The 22,548-nt window shown below is 39.1% G+C and overlaps 1 protein-coding gene across 1 annotated transcript in view; it reads left to right on the top strand.

Annotated features, from left to right (window-relative positions):
- The window catches only part of LOC121962364 (contactin-associated protein-like 4), a 132,797-nt gene that overhangs the window by 33,741 nt on the left and 76,508 nt on the right, over positions 1 to 22,548 (top strand). The window contains exons 3-5 of the mRNA XM_042512620.1: positions 11,886 to 12,079; positions 18,360 to 18,507; positions 20,902 to 21,105. Coding sequence (XP_042368554.1) covers positions 11,886 to 12,079; positions 18,360 to 18,507; positions 20,902 to 21,105 — 546 coding nt within the window. The remainder of the gene's footprint in view (positions 1 to 11,885; positions 12,080 to 18,359; positions 18,508 to 20,901; positions 21,106 to 22,548) is intronic.

Raw genomic sequence — 22,548 nt, 5'->3', positions numbered from 1 at the left:
ACTGTAATTACGCTGAAATAGGCTTGGAACACTTCATCAATCCCCCAGTAATCATTTTCTGGAAGTGCTAATTTAGATTTGAAAAAGAGATTTAGACATTAGCAGGGGGCTGTAGTTTGGAATTAAATATGCAGAGGAAATCATAGAATGAGGTATTGATCTTTGTGATGTTTATGCGCCACCTCTGCCTCTCCAGGTACCCATTTAATGCTGCTCTTAAACACCTCATCTGGTTAAATACCACAAGCTCCTCCGCTCAAATCCTCTTAATCTGAGGTAGTCACTCTCTCCATAAATCTAATTAGAAGGGTAAATATTGCCTGATTCCTTGACAAAACACAACTAAAAGCCTCTTGTTCACCTTAGCATTTTTTAAATTGCTTCTTCTATATCCCTCACTCATTTTACCCAGAGTCTTTGAGCCAGTTATCCATACTGTAAGAGGCATTTTCTTCTGTTTTCCAGATCAATAAGTTTCACTGTCAGAGAAGCAGATGTAATAAAGCAGCGTGCTTACTTTGGCTTTACATTTTTACACTGTTTTCTGAGTGAACATGAATCATTCCTTAAGAAAGTTCATGCAGCTCTTTTGTAAGACATAAGTACACAACAACAACACACAGTCTTTCAGTGTTGTTGTTAAGCTGTTACGATGTGTTGCATTTGTATGACACTGACATCAGCTTTCTAAACTTGTAATGGAGAAACACTCTTGATGTTTCACAACCTGCAAACTTCATTGATTTGTTTCCCTTTATAAACTCCCTGTTAGCCCATTACTTAGCTATTCTGTTACTTCATTTTCCACCTGCCTACCACATTTTGTCCAAATTCCCCAAAGCCAGCATCTCCAGGGCCAGGTCCTTATTTTACTCTGCTGCAAGACCCCTAAAACTGGTTTCACTGCTGCACCTGTTTTCAAGGTCTTTTACAATGGACATTACCTCACATGCATGTTCCAGTGGTCTGCTAAGTATGTTCCAATCTGTTTTCCTGTTTTTGTTTGTTGCCTCTCATCTCTGAGAATTCTAATATGGTTTGTTTGCTATGCTGCTGAGTCATTTTTTTTTAAATATATAAATAGCTGCATATTATCTCCCAGGTTGTCAGAAAAACACATTAAGCTCCACCTTAAATCCTCTACAACTTTATGACTCTCCAACTCAAATCAGCTTAAAACCTTCTCAGATTCCCCCAAGTCCACACAGACGCATTTAAAAATCTTGACCTGCTAATACTGTCTCCCTGCTTGGCTGTATATGTCTTACGGCCTCTCTTTGAAACTCACTTACTTTGGGTGATTTTTTTTCTTCCTGTAATCCTTTTTTCCTCATCTTTCCTGTATTTGTCTCCCTGTCCCCCTTAGTTTTTCACCTTACCTTCACCCATTACAGGTTGGAACAACAGTACATCAGTGCTAACCAAACATTACTTTTATTTGGCGCACACATCCGCTCCTTCTAGTGAAGCCATTGCCCTGACAAGCGTTGTGTCAGCCTCTATTTCCCAGTTGACACTAACGCGATGAAGATTGCAATTAGAACAGAAGGGATAGAAATAATGTGCCGGGTGTTGTGTTCTTTTACTGTCTTATTAAAAGAGACGAGGGCTGAAGTTAATTCTCCTTGTGGAGATGGCTCTGTCTTCCACCAGGAGGTACTTGTCGAGCTGTGGGTATGGTGTTACAGAGGCTGGCTGATAGCTTTACAGGTCTCTCTGTGGTCCAGCCTCCATTACTTACTGAGAAGACTGCGGTTATACAGGATAGGATTGGATTACTCTAGCTATTCATGAATCCATCACTTAGGTGGCATGTAAAATCCTGCCTAATTTCTAAGTTACTATTAGCTAGTTTAAACTAAAAAGGGTGGCATCATTAAAGGTCCAGTGTGTAGGATTTAGTGACATTTATTGGCAAAAGTGGAATCTTATTTCATATCAGTGTTTTCTTTAGTGTATAATCAGTTGACACTAAGAATCTTTTCCAGCGAGTCTACCATGATGTTCAACAATAGCCCACAAGGGTAACCAAACACTAGCTCTGGAAAGGGACTTTGACATTTTCCCATTTACGCATTTTTACATCAGCCACTGTAGTTCTCCTACATGGTTGGCACATGGTAGAAGTGGCATTTGGTTGCAATCTGCAACCTCACAGTTAGACGCCACTTGATCATACACACTGGACCTTTAAACACAAAAAAATGTCTTAGCAGGTCAAGACTTCATAGTTATATGTAAATATGCTGGGAAATTTGAACTGGCATCCAATTAAAAGCAATTAGGTATATAAAACAGGAAGTCACTGTAGTATCACCAGACTCCCAGGAAGTGCGCCAGGCTTTAAGTCAATTTGCTTACTGACTAAACAGTGGTGTGACAACTGCTGAGTCCATCATGTGGTGCCATTGGGCCCAAAAAAACCCTTTTTCCCATAGACTTACATTGTAAAAGAGACCTCCAGATACTTTTTTTTTTTTTGCTTCCAAAATGACCCATTTCACTATCAGAATCTCATATGTTTGGTACAGTAACATTAATAAAGTCCAGAGGAGCCACGTGATTAAATCATTTTATTCATTCAAGTTAGCAGATTACTGAATTGGAAGTAGCCAGTTGGTGGAAAGTCCACGTGCCAGATGATGTGGAAGCAGTGCCAATCAGCGATGATACTTTTATATGCTGCAGTTAGACAGTCTGGCCTATATTTGTTAAGGTAGTAAAATGATAACACAGAGGCTCTGTAGTCTAAACCAAGATGACACAATCTCAAACACTTTATTGCTTCCCTGAACCCTTGACGTATACACTGCATCACCACTTACCAGAGGGAACTTAAATTCACAGAGAGTATCTCGCTAAGAGGCAGCGAAACAAAATAGCTTACAATTGTCTTTGGTAACTAAGGATAGCTACTGAAAGCTACTTGAGAAATATAAGTGCTACTCTCTTCCTGTTCTGGTTGTGCAATGGTCACTTATGCAGTAAATGAGTCTTCATTTTCCAGGGAGATTGAACCCAGTGGCAGACAAAATTGCATAATCATAATCAAAATCATAAGTTAAGGGAAAGACACACTTGTCTATTTCAGATTTAAGCTTTAAGTTTTTAGTACCTGCAAGTTGAAACTAACTAATTAATTATTTTAGGTTGCACGATTGAAACTTAAGAATGTCTAAAGTAAAATGTAATTTTGTTGATTGGTTGTGATGTTGTATATTCAAAAGCAATCACAAGGATCACAAACTGTAACACAACTGCCAAAAATAAAAGTTTACAGACAGATTAGTGATTAAACTTTGACAGATTAAACTTAATAGCCATTCCTTCATAAATCTAGATATTACTCAATTTTTATGTACATATGCATTCATAGAGAAATATGCTTCAGTTAGTATTATTCTTGATGTAAAGAATGAGCTGTGAATTATCTGACTACGCTAACCTAGCCAACTCTGTTGGGTAACTAGACCAAATTATGCCCTTTGAAGAGATAATGCAATGAGCTAACACTTAGTGAGCTCTTGGTCTGGTTAAGGCTCTTTGACTGAACAGCATTTTGTCGAAAATAGAGGCTTTCACAGCTTCACAGTGTTGCAGAAGTACTTGAGCCCATTCAGCTGAGAAATTGAAGAAATTTAACCCCCTTTGAAGAGCGAACTATGAAAGCTGATGCTGTCTGGGATTTCTTGAATGTTTCCGTTTGTAGCATACAAAAGTCTGCAGATGGGTTAATAGGTTAAACCTGACGCTGTTTTTGCTCTTCCTTTAAATTTTGTTTTCTAGCATGATTACATGCAGATGCATGTCTCAATCAGATATACCACTTCAGAGCAGGTTCAGTCACTCAGACATGCTGTTATCTGACACTTATGCTTATACATGTGAAACTTGATGTTGAAAGAGATTACGGTAGAGGGTTTCTAGTTCCACAAGCTCCATCCATGTGTCAGATTTTGTTCTTGTCCTTCACTTAGGGGCCATTAACACAGCAACAGTTCTTGCATGAAATGCTAAATTTTTGTTTTGGTTTGGCCTTTTGTTCACAAGAGAACAGTGTTTTTGGGGCCTGAAAACACAAACTTTTGAAACAGGATTCCAAAGTGTAATCTTTCCAAAATGCAACCCCATCTGTCGCCATGTAAACTGGCAATGTGCTGATCCTGTAAGAACAGTGAAGTCACGGCTGCACTTAGTGCATGCACATTGTGTTCTTCTATGGTGTGCCAATACAAAGTTACACTGCTAACTACTGGCCTGGCATGGATACTGCTGCGTTTTTGGTTATTTTTGCGGATCCGTGTTCACAAGTATCGTTCTCAAAATGTTATCATATGGATGCAGATTTTCTTTAAAAACGCAAAGAAAAGACTTTTTAGTTTTTTGTAGGGCAGTTCTCATCTTAACGTGGCCTTAGATTATAGAGTTAAATGTTGAGTCATATCATGTTCTTGACTAAGATCTGTCTCATATCAAAGATAAACCTCCAGGCATATGGAGGCTTCTTGGATGGACCCACAAGTGCAGATTCTTATTTTGTTTTAAAAAGATGTTGGGCGCTGAGATGATGCTCTCATCTAGAGTAAATCAAGGACACTTGTAAAACACTTCCAGTCTCCGATGGGCGCAAACACTCTGCTGTGGGATCTGAACTTGTTATCTCTGAGTTTCTGATCCATCTCACCACCCCTGATGCCATAATAAAGTCATAATCCATCCCTGACACCACACGTCCTTGGCCTGTATCCTAACACTGTGCCAGGAGGAAGCATCCAAAATAACATTCCCTTTGATGCTTTCATGCTAGCCCAAATAAATCCATGTATGATTTGCAGCAATGACACATATTTACTTAATAGGAGGGATGCACTCATTTTTGGGGGACTTGTTTTGGAGTTGTTGGAAAACTAAAATGAGAACATGGACATCCTCATGTACCCTGAGTAAATTAGCACCAGCTTGACCTTTTTAATAGACAAACTGTTTGTTTCCATTGGCCTTTGAATGAATAAATTTTAATAGTGACACATTCTGCACTCAGTACAGCAATTTAGCTTGGCTTATTTTAAAATCTGTTTCTGTTGAGCAACTATGTACTAATCAAACCCATATTGATTTTAGCTTCCCAGTCTCCCATCGACCAGCACATACACATCCTCGGTAAACAAGAAGGTCACACTTCAAAGTTTGTGGTTGGAGAGACGATGAAATTAGGCCAATAATTCAATACAGGAAATGCTTTATCTTTGTTATTTGTATGGCTTAGTGTCAAACCTCAATACTTTTTTTTTGGAGTGGATTGAAACATTTCTGTAGCAGAGTATCAAAAAGCTTTTCACTTATTCTTTGATCAGGCAGCTCCTGTTTCATTTATATTTATTTATTTGCCAAATTAAGCTTATTTAGTAAAATGAAATGATAATGTATATGTCCTGACAAAATAATTGAGATCTTTTGTTTTCTCCCTTATTTTATACGAGACAAGGGGTTTGTAGTAAAACATCTACCTGGTGTTTCAAGGGCATCATGAAAGTCAAAAATGTTTTTTATGATGCTTTTATTGACTACATTACAAAAGCATTGCAGAATTACTTAAAAAATAAAGAGACGTGCTTGTTAAAATTAATTGCCTGTTCAAGACGTTTCCCCTGGCTCTGGAATTGTCTTTCAGTGAAAATAATCGAGGCAGCTTTACGTTTCTTGAAAAATGTATTTTGCAAAGCAATCTAGTTTTACATTAATGTTTCAGTTATCCTCATACAATATGTCATATAATATCGCAACACGTTCTCATCCCAAGTTGTCACATAACGCTGCTTTTTCAGTGGACTTTCTATATATTACACTCTGGGTATCCTCCTACATCTGCTGTTGACGTTCCAGGGTGCTTTAACCAATGTCAGCCAACACATTGTGAACAAAAGCACATGGTTAGGAATAGGCAACAAAAGTACGAGTGAAAGTCTGGGGTTTGCTGGAACCATCCATTTTCCTTTAGGGACCCTCACACTCCTTATATCACGTTGTTATTGGTAGCATTTCAACCTGATAACATACGGCCACCACAGGATCCGTCCAGCTGCGTTATCAACTGACACTGCCCGTCTGCATATCATATGGACGTGCCAGGTGCTGTCAGGCCTGTGTTTTCTGATCCATTCACCACCACGCCTTCTTTCTGCTGGAAAACTCGGGATTGCTCCCTTCTTTACTCCTGTCAGTGCGTTGGTAACTTGATTGCAACCTTCCAAAATACTTGGGTTATACACGAATGACTGGCTCATGATTATGTGGAATATGTACAAAATCTGATGCATTATTTTTGTTTTGGAAAGCATACCAAAGAGACATGAAAATAGGTTGTAGTGGACATATTGAAGGGTTTGCATGCAGTGAATAGACAGTGAACAGAGTATCTTAACTTTCTTGTTTAAGGACACTTAAATGGTTTATTCTGAATGTCTGAAGGTGCATTATTCACACACTTTTCCTCTGGATTAATGACCTTTCAGCCCACTACTCCAACCTCTGACCCTGACTGCTCTTGGGTCGGTTGGTCTTCTGATGTGGTTGACCCCAAAAGTCTTGATCTCCTGACTGTTTGATTCATTGTGATAATGTGCTAATTTGACTGTCCAGCTGAGCGGCGATGCATTGTTCCTGACCTGTTTTTAACCTCAATTAGCTTCCTGAATGGAGAGAAAAGCTTTGGTGTCATTACAGACAGTTGGGTAGAGAAAACAAGGAAATTTACTGGATCTGAAGTGACAGGCATGCATGACAGGCACTATTGTTTTGGTGATCAAACAAATGCTGCGTGACAAACATGACGGATTTAGTGAATCATTTTTTCCACACAGGATTTCTTGTGTACACTGTGCTCTCCCTTATTTTGGGCTCTTTCTACTTTCTTCTCCAGTTCCTGATGAGGTATCTACCTCACTCTTTCTTTCTCTTCCTATTTCCTCCTCTCCAAGCCAGTAGATGTCAGTTTGTCAGCCTCTCTCACCATCACTCTTTCTCTCGTCCGTGGTCTTCACTTCTTTCCTCTCCAATCCAACAGTAATGAGTAAAGGTCAGTATGTCTGCTCTCTCCTGTTGTGCTGTCAGTGTTCATGTCTGTTACTGCGGTACTTATTAGCGCTGGCCTTTAGCTGCTGCCCTAACGAGCAGGAAGCACAGCACCAAAACAGCTGGCGGAGAAGTAAGAGGAAAGAAGATGACCTGAGACACAGCTAATTCAACCCCCACCTATTTGCTATCCATAAATCTGATGTTAATGTGTAGAAACTACATTTCAAATCATGTTGAATTAGGAATGTTTATGGGTCTGGGTTACAATACAGTGTAACTTTTGTTGACACCAAGTTTTTAGGTAGACAACAGTGCTTTTGCTGTTAAAAACTCAAAGACAGCATGTCAGTAAAAAGGTCACAATGACATGAAAAAGGACTTCACAACTTTGAAAGTGACAAGATAACAGCATGAGCAGTTTGTGAAATTGTTTCCTTTTCCAAAAACAAGTGAGTAAAGTTCCACAAACTCTTCTTTGTGAGTACATTATAATCAAGATCATTCTTACATTTATTAAACCTCATTTTTAACACTGATTCCATAAATTATATTTTACTCAAAAATCCCTCTCCCCTGAAATTTTAAAATGTAAAACTTTGTAAATTTCCAAGTGGTTTAGGACCTAAATGCACACACTGAAGTACAATATAGATATTTTGGCCTGACTAGTCTAAAACTCCAAAGACATGTACTTCGAAACTGTAATGCTCATTACATACCAGGAGTTTTGTGGGAATGGATATGACATTGCCATTAATGTTCGAACGATTGATTAATTGATTAATTGCTTCTTTTTTCATGAAAATATACATTGGTGCACTCTCCAGATGGAACACTGCCTAAATGCCTATGATTTGCACTAAGTACAGCTGTTGAAATATAAAAGACAGGTATAAACATTTGCGCTGCAGCCAAAAACAAGATGGCAGTCATTTCAACTGCACACAAAATAGTAATCGTCAAGGACACTCTTGCTTTCATTCATTCGTGTAATGGTGGGAGGTCTTGAGGACAAGGTAGTAAGGTTGTAAGGACGATCGTGTCCTCAATAATTGGTCAAGTTGTGGCGAAAAAACACTTTTCGTCAAAAAAGTGAGGTGATTGCAAACAAGCTATTTCTGCAACTTTACATCCTGTCTAGAGGCGAAAGCTTCACTGTGTTAGTATTATGGACACTTACATTGGAATATTTTTACAGGGACAGAAAACAGGACTGAGCTATTGTTGAAGTGACAAGCTACAAGTATTTCTGCCATGAAAACAGCCTGTGCTTGTTGAGATATTTCATTCTTTTTCAAGCTGACTGACACTTTGCCAACTGTCGTCCTACACCGCTTCCATAGCACATTATGTGTAACAATCCCAATGGGGTTCATGGTTTCTTGTGTTCTGATTATTTTCTCTTTCAGAATAAAGTAGCTTCATAATAGATGTGATGAGATGAGGGAACCTGTCCACTTCAGGCTTTGTGTCTGAACTGTTGTTTATGTTATTGATTTGTGTTGGCGCCGTATCAGCATGACATCATCTTGGCAAAGCAATCTCAAGCGCTCTTTAGGCTGGCTGTTTTATCATGTGTGAGCGTGTGTTTGCATGTGTGTGTGTGCTCTGCAGGGGAGAAATCCCTCCATCTGCTGTTCAGGCGCTATGGATTTGCTTTGCCCTGACTCAGCACTTTCTCTTCTTAAACACACACACACACACACATGCACGCACGCACGCGTGCGCGCGCGCGCACACACACACACACACACACGCACACACAGCCTTCTCAGTATTCAAAGTGTCGTTATCTTGTAGCGGCCTTTTCCATCACCTCCAATGTTTCTTCATAATCAGGTTCTTTCACTTCTCTCTCTCTCTCTCTCTCTCTCTCTCTCTCTCTCTCTCTCTTTCTCCCTCACACATACAGCCTCACACGCACGGGTGCACTCACGCACACACACTCCAGCAGCATCCAAATTAGAAATGAAATTGCAGCTGGATGAGTTTTGGCAATGTCTCTGCAAAGGTTAGATACAGCTCTCACTCCTTGTGTCTCTCTTCCACTGCTGTCTCAATTTCTCTTGAAATGACACAAACCACAGCTGTCTTTTCTTGTGCCTCGCTCACTTATTGCAACAGGTTCAACATGTCTGAATAAAAACATGTTACAAATACAAGTGGTCTGATAAGTTTAGACTGTATAAAGATGTGATAGTTCCTTTGTCCATTTGCAATTTAGAACTGGACATAAGTGAGGTTAATTCTGAGCTGAGACCTTTCATTTTTCAAATCTAAAAATTTTGTTACTTGCATGTTTTGTTGCCTAGCCATCACTTTTAAACACCACACACATTTGTTTCATTCCTCAAAAGATTGTAAAAGATTGTACCAGAAGGTTAAAAGTCTGAGCTTAACTGGACACAATCAAGATATATCATTATGATAAAAAACCAGGAGTAAGTCAGTGTTTACTTTGAGTGTATAAAGTTGAGTAAAAAGAAAAAGAATCAGTGTGAAATTCAGATTTTAATATACTTTTTGCAGAATAAACATACATACTGTAAACCCCCCCATCCTCCTCTTTTATGATATTAACTTTTCAGTACTCCCTCTTTACTTGCAGATCTTTACTTGAATGATGGTGTATAATCAGCAGCATTTGTTCTTTCTCCAGAATTTTCCTTACTTTCTTTCTTTTACCAGAAATATAAACTCGCATCTTTTCATTGCTTGGTGGACAGCATCATCTTAAGCAGGAATTTTTTTCCACATTTTTTTATATGCTAAGGAACCTAATATTGCAGTGAAATCAGTTTAACAAATCTGCTCCTATAAAAAAAACTAAAAAAAAGTTAAAATGCTAACTGTATACTGTATTTTTAATTAATTTTTCTAGACATTAGTTTGATATAGAGATCTTTTTGTTCGCTGATGTAGACATTTGCCTTTTTTTATTCACAAGATGACTAAAAAGGTGTTATATATACCAGAGTATTGATGTTGTGGCATAATGTATACTGTCCCGTTATCTGTATTGCATCCTGTTAGTATACAATCATGATCATCATTGATTTATATCAATGAAATTCATTTATTTTAAACTGAAAATAAAACGTTAAAAATGGCAAGTCATACTGTTCCAGTCAGAAGATTATTATAAGGCAGAGGCTTTGCACATAATGCAAATATAAGTAAGTGTCCCAGCAACGTAGAAAGAGGACGCCACCAAGAAGAGGTATATTCAGCTATTCTGCTAAAGTTCATGTACACATTGTTCATTCAGTGGCTTTATACATCCTAAAAAACTGAAAATAATAAGTCAACAAGTCCAAAAACAATTAACTACCATTGACTCATGCTGGACTCCATTGCCAGTCTCTTGTGTTAAAGTCCTGCGCTAAACCATTCAACTACAACACCTAAACTCCCTCACTGTACTGTGGCATTCTTTATAGCTACTACATAACCTGATTTTCTGGAAGTACATTTGTGGGAAGATCCAAGATTGGCTAGTGCTTGCTCTAACCATGACCTCTTTGCCGACCTCGATGTGTCAACATAACGAGTGCTAGGCAATCACAGCAAGCCGTAGGATCCATAATAACGCGTCATAGTGATGGATGTTCATAGCCCAATTGCTGCAGTGTGACTATTCTCACACGGGACCAAATAGACACTGTTATTTTCATGCATGCAGTGGTATAAAAAAAATAAATGTTTTCATATAATTGACATTTTATTCGTAGGACTTTGCCGTTATAGCAACAGACACAAGGTTGTTTTGATTGGAGTAACTTTTTTCTCAACTTCTATGTAAACACAGCATGAGTTAGTCTCATACATCCCTGCATGTCCTCTCCAGCTGTTGTAACAGCTGTCGCTAGGACAGAAGGGGAGCATGTTACCCCGAAAAACATAGGAGGGCCGTCAGTGCTGCAAATCACCGCTGAAAAGATGAACGCTTCAGCTGAGTGATTTAGGTCACATCAGTGTGGAAATGTGAACGATTTCTCAGCATATTCCACTCAGCTGCATAGCGTTGTCACCTTGGCGGTCCCATAAAAATCGGAGCAGATACATTAAACGGCAGGACACATCTTGACACTTCAGTTGTGGAGAGTCATCAAATTGCTTTAAATACCATCCTGGTGCTGAACAGTCTAATCCATTTCCTTCAAGTGTTTGTGACTCAAATATATCCCGCTTAATGTCTTTGCTTATAAGGATTTATTATTTATCTTCATGAAACCAGTGGAAGTGTTTGACATATTGCAGGGTTTTAAATCTGTGAGCGTGTAAGTGGACTTAAATTAAAGCCAGAAATGGGATAAACTATGTTTATACAGTATTTTGTAACATTTTAACTCAAAAAACGCAGGGTTTCCTCTGAATGTGCTAATATCTTCAGAAACAGAGCATCAGCTAATGTACCTTCCTAATACCTCCTGTTTGGCATTCCTGTCTTCTGCAAATTTCTGACAACTTATCTATGGACATTATGAAAATATATAAACAAGCAGTTTGTGTTCATATCCAAACTGTGACATTTATTATTGGCCAGCTTGAAAATCGCAGCATGGAGCATCTACTCCTGAGTATATATTCACAGTTTTAAAGATTCATTTCAAGAAGATTAAAATATAATGAATCACATTTCACTCCTACAATTTGTCTCTCGACCTTCGCTCTCTCTTCTGTCACCTCTGCCAGCACCCTCTGCTCTGTCACGCACACACACACACACACACACACACACACACACACACACACACACACACACACTTGTCATCAATAATACACACTCTTTGTCGTTGTCCCCTTTGCAGGAGCTGGAGGATGGTCCCCCCTTGTCTCAGACAGATACCAGTGGTTGGAGGTGGATCTGGGGAGGCGGACCCGGATCACGGCTGTCGCTACGCAGGGGCGCTACGGCAGCTCTGATTGGCTGACTGCATACCTGTTGATGTTCAGCGACACAGGACACAACTGGAAACAACACCGCCAGGAAGACAGCTTCGGGGTAACCCTCCTGCAGTAATCAGTAACCAAAACAAAACAAAAAGGAAAAACGCAATTACTAATTGCCATATTTGCCAAGATTGCTGAATTTTGCTGCACTAGAAAAAAAAATGGCAGTTAACATAATCTAGGCAGAAATTACATTGCCACACCAAAGATAAGTTGTGAAACACAATATAATTTCCAGGAGACACGGTTGTCTATACTGTAGATGCAAGGCTATAATAAGTATTCCTTGACTCCAAAGCAGACTTTTCCAAGTCACTAGGATCCATTTTTTTAAACTAATGAAAATGTGATTGACATTAAAATATTGGAGTCGCTGTGCAGGTGTCACAAAATGTGTTTGAGGGCTGGTTTTACAATAATGTGTTTTCAGGAAACAAAAGCTTGGTCAGCAAGCAACACAACAGCAAGAAGGAACATGCTTGATGAGGTAATAACATTACTTCAGACAGCAGATAATTAGGACAGAAAGAACAGAACAGAAATACTTTGTCTACTTTTTGCATGCAAAAGGCAGAAATGTGTCTTTGTATGTGTAAAGTCAGCTATTGACAAGGAAGGTTGGAAAAGGACATTAAAATACATTTCCATAAAAACACAATACACAATAGAAGCTAAAAAGAGTGCCATTTAGTGGTGAAGGTTAAATAAGTAGATGAAAAAACGCTGTAGAGAACTGGCTTCAATAAGTAGCTGTCCTTACTGATTAAGATATTTTATGGCAACAATTAAAACATCATACATCAACCAAATTTATCACTCAGGCCCTTTTTTCATTCTTTAATCTTTACAAAACAATTTCTATGGCTTTTCATTAGAACAAACAAGTACAACACAATTAATGCCTTTCAGAACTATTTGTCTAAAAATGCGTGTCCTAATCTCCATATTTAAACAATTATTGTGCGTCGTTCTCTTTGTGACGGCAGATTTTTCAGTCCACTTTGGAGAAAAGCCATTCAGAACACCTACACATACTTTAAAGGTATCCTGCTGATGAAATGTACAAACTGTTTCTTTCAAGCATAACAAATTAGATTACAATGAAATTAAGTTTAATTAAGTTGAAGATTTATAAAGTTTTTATAAAATTTTGTTGTCTATCGTTTTCTATGGCTGTTGAAGCACCCCTCGACGTAGCATGAATTAAAGTTTCCAAACTGATTTTGCAAAGATAAAGGAACTAAAAGGCATCAACAAAAAGAACATAATTGACGAATAACAAAAGGCCACAACATATCTCCTGGGATGGATTACTTATCCTGCTCAATTTCAAGTCTCCACGAAAGTTTGGTTTTTATTTTGTTTATATTTAACATGAAAGTCTTTGGGATGGAAATCTCTTTACCGAGGGAAACCTGGCCAAGACGGCACACAAGTTATAGTTAAAATAGAAACAGAACACAACAGACATGAAGTGCAATCATCAAATACTCAACTAAGAGTCTAAATCCAGCTCAAATAAAACATGTTGCATTCTTCAGTTGCATGGACTTTTGACATGGCTCAGTGCAAACCCTCGGCGCCTTGTAGGAAAGCCACTCATATCCCTTTCCACAGAATTAGCTCTGGTTCTTGGACTTGCTCTGTAAGGATTTTTTTTTTTAACTCTGGTGCTATCGAGAGAACCAGCCCTCATTTCCACCAGTTTTGCACGAAACCTGCAGATTACATTGATAACCTGCAAACTTTGTTCTGTTATTTGTGTTTACCCCAAAAACAAGCATGGATTAACCATTAATGACACATCTGTATGCTCCTCTTTTGCGGCGGATTCTCACTCAACATCTGTCCTTCTCCATCCCCTCTTCCCAGCATGTAGAATATGACCCGCCCACTAATGATGTTGCGGTTTGCACTTTAGATAATTAAATGCCTGCTATTTTTACTTATTTAACGTACTTTTCAGGTTCTGTTTTTGGTCAAAATGTGTGAGAGCCAGAACAGAAGTGGTTCCTTGGCGGTGGAAAAAGGGGTATTAGTGGTACAAGGCTGAAGAGCGCTGGAGGTCTGCATCAGGAGATAACATTTCTAGTGGGGAAATTTACTCAGCACAACCTTGTACACAAAGATATAAAAATAAAATTGTCTACATAGATTTAATGTCAGCCAGTCTAACAAATAATAAATCATACAATAATGAGTATGGGAAACAGAGTTGGTTATAAATCGTAGAGCATAGAATATAAAAGGTAGAGTTTTCTTAAGGTAGCATGCACACCATAGTCCAAAATACTTTCCTGCAAGTTTTTACCTGGATAAAATGCCACATCTTCAATGTTTACACTTAAATTAATTGGGGAAAAAAGGCTGCCTGAAGAAAAGTTATCTCAAAACTTCTAATATGCTTTTGAAAATGGCAATTTGCCGTTATTTTGAAGAGAAAAAAAAAATTGCACATTTCTTGTTATGTATTTGAACAGCTGTGAAGACAGCCTCGGAGGTAGTGCAGCTCAAAACTCGAGTTCATTGAAGTTAAAATATATTTGGCCTCGCTATCATAGACATAATTTACATGATCTGTGGGGACTGGTACTGCCTGCAGCGGCAAGCCAGCTCACCAGGAGTCTTTCACTCTTTATTAATAATGGATGGAACAATGAAAGGAACCTGGGCAGGGCTCTGTCGAATGCACGGAGCTGCTGTCAAGCAGTTGAACCTCTGCTGACGGGAGGCTGGTGCTGTTGTTAGAAAAAGACTGCCTGGCGTACAAAAAAGTCACAGCTTTGATTCCTGCGGAGGCGTAGGTGTCCATCATCAGTCTCCAGGCAAGACGCTGATGGAACACTTGCCAGCTCCGTCATTGTGAGCCAGTCTTGATAAGCGTGTCAGCTCAGTGTCTAAAATGTAAATGTGAATGAGGACCGAGACATGCATGTGGTGGCTTAAATATTCTGATGTCCTCCCTGCAGACGGGGAAAGAAATCACCGCTGAGACACTTTCCTCCACTTTCATGTCTGCATATGTTCCGCAGTGTTCCTTTCTCGCTCTGAAAATCCTTATTTCTCAGCATTTTATAGCATTTTTTTAAGCTACTGCACATTCCATGTTTAGTGGGAGTACTAGACAGCAGAATGACTGATTACCGCCAAGCAAACTACTGTATGTCAGCATGACAGGAAGCCATGCCGACCTCCGTTGATTGAGCAGCATTAGCCATGATTCAGAGGCAGTCGAGCATCCCCCCTCTCCTTTATGGAAGACAGTACACCCTTCTTGTTACAGTAGCAGCCCGGAGAACAGCTTTTATTCACATTTGAAAGGATGCGATTTTCTCACAGTGAAGGATACAAAGTCTCTGAAGCCTGGGAGTCATCACTAAAGAGAGAGCGAGAACGGGGCATGACTTCTCGCAGCTTAAAAACTTGTTGGTTTGACACTCAGCATGAAAGGTGATAAACCCAGATCAGCTCTTGGAGTGTTTTTAAAGCTCCATATATTAGTCAGGCCAGCTTAGTGTGTCAGGTAAAGAGGAGATTTGACTGCAAAAACAGCTGTATCCGTCTCAGATTCTCACTGACTGCTCAGCTTTTAGGCGCTCCGTCTTTCTCCCTTTGCTCTCCAGTGGTGAAAAATAAATGAAGTACTGTACTTATGTGCAATTTTTAGCTACTCGTACTGAGTGATTCTGACTAATTACTGCTACTTTATATTAATCCACTTCAAGGCAGAGTCTATTTTATTTATTTCTTTGAAGATTTTGAAACATTGGATTTGTTGATGTTTAAAGCAGTAATAAATGCATATGACCTGTGTTTGTTCAGGCCCATTGTCACAGTGGTGGAGAGTAACTAAGTGCATTTACTCAAGCACTGTACCTAAGTATCATTTTGAGATACTTGTGCTAACATTTCATGGTACTTGAGGCATCTTCCCTACATTCAAGAGGAATAGTTCCAACACTCATGTGGTCAGTTTTAGTGCACTGTGTATTTCTACTTTAAAGTATAAACAGACAACTTTTCAAACTTTATCCCCGAGTGTTTCCAAGTTGTATTGCAGCCTGTTCTCATTACTAGGTTGTCATTTATTGCAAGCGAGTTTATGTAACAGTTCAAATTATATCTTACGAAAATGCACACAAAGCAGTTAATGTAATATTGTCCGAAATGGCACCCCATGAATTTACGTTACATACTTTACATAAAGAAACTGTGGTTAGGTTTAAACTTGGTGACGACAGACCATAAAATAACTCAAAATTCACACGGTTCCAAACACTAGTCTCCTGGGAAAAGTCTTGTGTTTTGTGACACATTCACAACCCCAATCTGCTTCCCTTTCTTCCTTCTGTCAGTGCATTGGTCACGTTGTTGCAACCTCCCCAAATTTATGTTTATAAACAAATGAAAAAGAAAATGTACAGTTCATGAAGACAGCCTAGATACTAACACTTTGTCATGCCCGTCTGCATTTCATATAAATTCCCAGGGCACCCTTAAGCATATATATGCACCCGGTTAAAGTTGTGAACTATTGTTACATACTCGGTTAGGTTAAAAAAAAAAAAAGAGGTCAAGTTTTGGGTCAAAATAAGTGTGTTTGTCATGTAACATACATTACGTAAACACATCAAGTGATGTCAGTGCACAACAGCCAAATTTAAATTGTATAACGTTTCATACAGTTTTGTTTATTCCCTATTCCCTATTCTCTGTTCCCACTGCCAGTGAACACACCGCACGAGTCTGCCTTTTTGTCAGCTTTTGCGTGTGTGTGTGTGTGCGTGTGGGTTGTTTTGTTGGTGTATCTGTGCGACGTCAGAACAGTTAAACGATAGACAGCAGGAGAAACAGAGGTCTTTGAAAACTTTTCAGTGGTTTCTTCTCTTTATATATCTCTTATTCAGTCTCTCTTTCAAACTCGGCGCAGACTAAGTTGGAATAATGTTTTAGTGCTTTTTAGGAGGAGACTGACGTTATTAGTGACAGCGCATCATTGCGTGTCGCCGGTTAAGGATGCTGAATTTACCGTGCTCACCCGGGTGTTGTGTTCCCATCAATGCTGATCTGAGCTGGAAATGATAAAAACCCGTGTCTACTGCAGAGTCATTTGACCCTAGTGTGAATGCGGATTTTATTCGTTTTCATTGCATCAAAAAGCCAGATGTTTGTGTTAGCGGGTCTTTTGTGCAGTGGTAATGAGGCTTGAAGATGAAATCAACCCGAAAACTGATAGTGTCATGCCAGTTAAGTTAAGTTTGCTATTAGTACTTACTTAATTGTTACTTACTTTTAATTGAGAAACATTTGCGATGTATTGGAGAACCTTCACAATGCGGTATTGCTGCTTTTACTTAGGTAAAGAACCCGAGTGCTTCTCCTACACCTGTTCTTGTATTCTTTCTCATGCCCTCCCTCCCCCTCCTCTTGGTCTCGTGCTCTACCCTCCTCTCTCTCCTTGACTGAGGTCTTGTCAGAGGCTACTCATATTTCAAAACATGTTCGCGCAAGTAAATGAGATGCCGCTCTCCTCAGCCTCCTCAGCAGGAAACAGAGCCGTTTGTTGAGCTTAACGCTCTGCTGCCCAGCCGGCTCAGCCCTTCAAAGCACTGAATACGGCACTGAGATCACAATTATGCAGCGCCAGGGAAGCCAATTTCACTCACGTAGACACATCAGTACACACTCAGCAGACACACACTTCCAAGTAGGGAGGACAGACAGTAGCAGAGAACATGCGCACGTAACCACAAATGCAGCGTGTGTTTGTTTTTTCTTATAGATGCTAATGCATGTGTCGCTCTGCATGTGCTGTGTACCTGTCAAGCAGAGAATCCTGCTGGATTCCCGCAGGCACCTGATTGGGAAAATAGAAGCCATTAGTCTTTTAAGAGAGGCTTGGAACGGAGACAGAAAAGGTCCTAGAGTTATTGATCACAGGACAGAGACAGGGAGAGACATTATCAGCAGTTAGAATCACTGGCCTCTGTGAGCTCAAAGTTTGAAAATGCAGAAAGGCTGTGTCGGGATCAGGGAGGTTAGGGATAGTTTTTATGCAGGAGAGCTAGCTCATCTCTTTCATGTAAAGATCATTTCACTGCAAACATGTTTTCTCCCGACACATCTTACTTTATGTCAGAGGAAAGATAATACATTCCTTTAGATTATGGGCATTAAAGTATAGTAAAAAAGCTCCTCAGCTCCTGTCTAAAGTACATGAGGTACTAATTACAACAATTGTATTGCCCTCAGATCTTTGCTGCTGCAGCAACCAGGAAAACATGGAAGTTGGATGTAAAAATGAGGCAAACTAACATGTTGTGTTGTTTCAGGCTTTTCCAGGAAACAGTAACGCAGACACTGTGGTCCAATACAAACTGAAACAGCCGGTAATAGCTCGCTACCTCCGCCTGATTCCTCTGGACTGGAACCCCACTGGGAGGATTGGACTCAGACTGGAAATATATGGATGTCGATATAGTAAGTCTGATGTCTCTGACGTGTTTGAGTTCTTTGTCAGTTTTGGTTTGTGCTAATCCTGTAAAAAGACAAAGAAAGAGAAAGAAAAAAGAGAGGGCTAGAAAGTTATGTATCTGGTTATTTCATTTTTTTGTTTAATACATTATTGTATTTATTATTGCAATAAACTAAAAAATGCTACTAATTCTCATTAGTTTAGAACAATTAGACATAAAGTGACATAGCTCAAAGATGCTGCATGTAACCATATAAAAAATAATCAGAGAAATAAATGAGAGCAAGTGGTAGACAGCGGGCAGATCCTTTGGTAACATTTGATGCCACATTACCTAAACTTTACCTTTTTATCAGAGATGTGAGCTTTGAACAAAGCACTGATGACGTCAGTAACACATATTTAATTTTATCTCACAGATTCACACAAACTCTGCTTTCACAACGGTAAATTGTACTGACTCGCTGTTCTTTTTTGCTGCTCTGTCGTTAGTAGCAGACACGAGACCATATGGTGGTTGTGATGTTTCAAGGGTTTGTACATTAAGGGGCCAACAGTTTGCCTGCTCATTTATTTGCTCAGAGAAGAAATCAATACCATCAAACAACAGAAAGACAGTCATATACTAGAAAATATGGGCTTTTGTGTGTGAGGTTTACAGTAACCACATGGTCTCGGATTGTGCTCAATGAGAACTGGATAATATATACAGAACAGTACATGAAAAATTCCTCTGCTGCGAAATACAAACCATGCAACAATTTGAAGTCACTGCAACAAAAACACTCTAAATTGAAAGTCAATATTGATTCTGTTGTGTTGTCTTGCCACATTTCTTTAGTCACAAGCTCACACCGCTTCGGTAGGCATGCTTATATCCAAATCCAAAAACAGAGGTTTTTTTTTTTAGATTGACCTCCTAAACCCCACATATTGTTCAGTTTATAAGCACATAATTTTTAGCCAAACACTGTTCAAACTCACAGAACGTAAACATTTTAAATTTTCATAGAGTTTCTAGAGATACCAAAAATGTCAGGCAGAATTTATGTATGAAAAATGCAAAAATTCATTTAATTTCATTTATTTTATTTATGAGGACAACACACATAAATCAACATAAACATTCTGTAATGTGCCAGTGTTAATCATCAGGCTAATTTCAAACTGTAGTCATTTTGAAAGATGTTTTGAACCCTGTAAAGTGATGTAGTACTTGCCATCTAGAATATTTCTATTTGATGGGGTCTTGGGTTTGAATATTTGCCTTAGTGTAAACATCATGTGCTGTGACTTCAGTGAACAGTTGGAGGACGCTCACACAGAATAGATGTAATATTTTTGGTTAGTGAGGAATAAGATTTTTCCGGAAAGGAAAAAGGGAAAAAAGAACTAGATTTTTAGGTTAAAACTATGCTTAGTAATTGGACTGATAACAACACTTAAAGTGACATTAGACTGCTCACAACACATTTGTAACTCACAAAATGATAGGCCTGTGATGCTTTAAAAAAAAAAAAAAAAGCTACAAAAAGGGTAAAAAAAAATCTGATGATGTAGAGTTCAGCCTACTCTTGATGATGGTAGGTCATTTGTGTTGGCACTTTGTACTAATACCACTTCAACCTGAACTTTCATGTATATGTCCAATCAGTAGGAGTAGAAGTTCTCGTGCTTACCAGCAGTGCCTACACGTACCACGATGCATTGTTATCTGCCCTCTCTGCCACTGGTCTTGGTTGTCTTTTTAGTTTATCTTTGGATTCCCAAAAGAGGTCCCCAGCACCAAAACTTTCATAGCGCACACAGGGGCCCTCCCTGCACTCCCTCCCGGCACCACCAGTCAGTGTTTGTTCTCAGCAGCTCTGGTTCTGAAGGGTCCCTGCTGGCCAAATCCTAGCCTTGGTCTTTCTGTGCTGCATTTCCTCAGCCGTATGCTGGCTCGAATAAATATGGCTGAATATCCAAGTCAGCCAGAACACTGTAAAATGCATCCTTAAAATGCATCCTCGTTTGTAACATCTGCAGTTATAGTTTGGGATGACATTTTCACAGCTGGAAACAAGAATAGAAATGTGTAATTTTTTTGCAATACACACAAAGTGAACAAGAAAGTTCTGTTTTTGAGCAACATCGAGAGCACACTACCTGGAGGAAAAATCCAATGTCACTTTCATCAACTGATGATGTTGGATGCAAGTAGAACAACAGATTTTTTAGCTGCAAACTTAACACTGATTGTACAGTCATATAAAAGTGAACACATTTTCTGTTGCACAGCATGTTATTTAAATTAATAAATGTGGTAAAATCTTATTCATTATGGTTATTGAAAAATTAAGTATATCTCTGTTGTTGGTGTAATAATGCTCCTCCTCCTCCTCTTTGTCATTCTGCAGCCTCAGATGTGGCAAACTTCGACGGCAGCAGCAGCTTGGTCTACAGGCGGAGCATGAGGCCGAGCTGGACTGCGATGGAGATCGTCTCTCTGAAGTTTAAAACCCTGAGGAATTCTGGGACGCTGCTCCACGCAGAGGGACAGAGAGATCACAGCCTCACTCTGGTGCTGGAGAAGGGACGGCTGCTGCTCTACCACCAACAAGGTACCAACACAGGGACAAGAAAACACATGAAGACCAATCTGAATTAAAGTTTATTAATATATGAATAAGAAATCAAATAAATGTAAGGTGATGACATTAAAAAGCTATGCACAATATATATTATGTTACATTATACATAATATTTGTGCAAAAAAAAAAAAAAAAAATCAAAATTCCAGTGGTGCACTTATGGTCGCATGGCGTAGCCATGATGTTTGCATTATATATCATGTTATATATAATGTAAGTACAGGTAGGCTGCAAGTATGAATAATATATTCAGTAGACATAATAATATATTAATGAATATAATGATATATGTGCAATATATGTAATATACACACACTACAGTAATAATACACTGCTATGAAATATGTATGAAAGAATGGAAACAAATACCATAATATAGCAAAGAATTTAATATAAAAATACAATGATAACAATAAAATAATATCATCAGTGTACCTTTATGTATTAATCTAGTATGGTGCCGTTTTCTCCTTAAATATTGAGTAACCTTACAAGTTAACAATAGTTGAATTTGATCATTTGCAGCAGCCAGTGTAAACAAACAAACAGCAGTATAAACTTTCTCTGCTTCATGCACCATTAAGCAGCTCTCATAGGAATGAACGAGGCCCCGCCCCACAGCTCTATCTGGATTTCACTATAATACATCCATGCATGAAGCAGAGAAAGCTCTTTTTCCGGGTTTAGAAATGTGTAAAATTCCCGGATCTACTGGCCCATAGAGCATGCGTAGTAGTGACTAATGGCAGCCGAATGCTGCCGAGCGTGGCTGAGCGGTTAACTCCTGCTGGCGGAGCAACCGACTTCCGGATTAGCGCCTCGGCTAGCTTGAATGGCGGTCAAAAAGATTTAATCTTTCGGCTCTTTTAGACTTTCCAAATGTTATCAAACCGGATGGTCTGCATCCAGAAAGGGATAGAAGACGTTTCGCAGAGGTTTTGATGCTCACAAAAAATTATTTACTGATTTACAGATGTCTTTTTCCACATGTTAGCAAATGGGGAAAAGTCTCTCTGGGACAGTGTCATCACGTCACCGACTCAAATGGTGTAATTCCACTTTTGGCCACTGTGTAAGTTTTGCCTCAACGCATGGCGCACTTCCTGGGGGCTTGGTTTTAACATGGAAGTCTGTGGCTAGTGACTTATTTCTGGAGCCAGCTTCATGTGGCCATTAGGGGAACTGAAGTTTTTGGAATTTTCATTTTGGCTCAGTTTTTCAGCCATGGCAGTTGCTGTTAAAGTTATTAGTTCATGATCTCTGATGATACAACTGGATTTTGTTGATTTTTCGGAGAATTCCGCATATTAAACATACTAACGCTGGTGTTGTGACGAGTCTTTTCACCTGACTAGGCTGTCTCCTTTTATGAGTTTTACTTTGAGCTTTAAGTCTTGCTCGTTTTCAGTCTTC

This window comes from Plectropomus leopardus, chromosome 3 (assembly GCF_008729295.1).
Source record: "Plectropomus leopardus isolate mb chromosome 3, YSFRI_Pleo_2.0, whole genome shotgun sequence".
Lineage (NCBI taxonomy): Eukaryota > Metazoa > Chordata > Actinopteri > Perciformes > Serranidae > Plectropomus > Plectropomus leopardus.
Note: the sequence above shows the minus strand (reverse complement) of the source record. Positions and strands in the feature narration are given on the sequence as shown.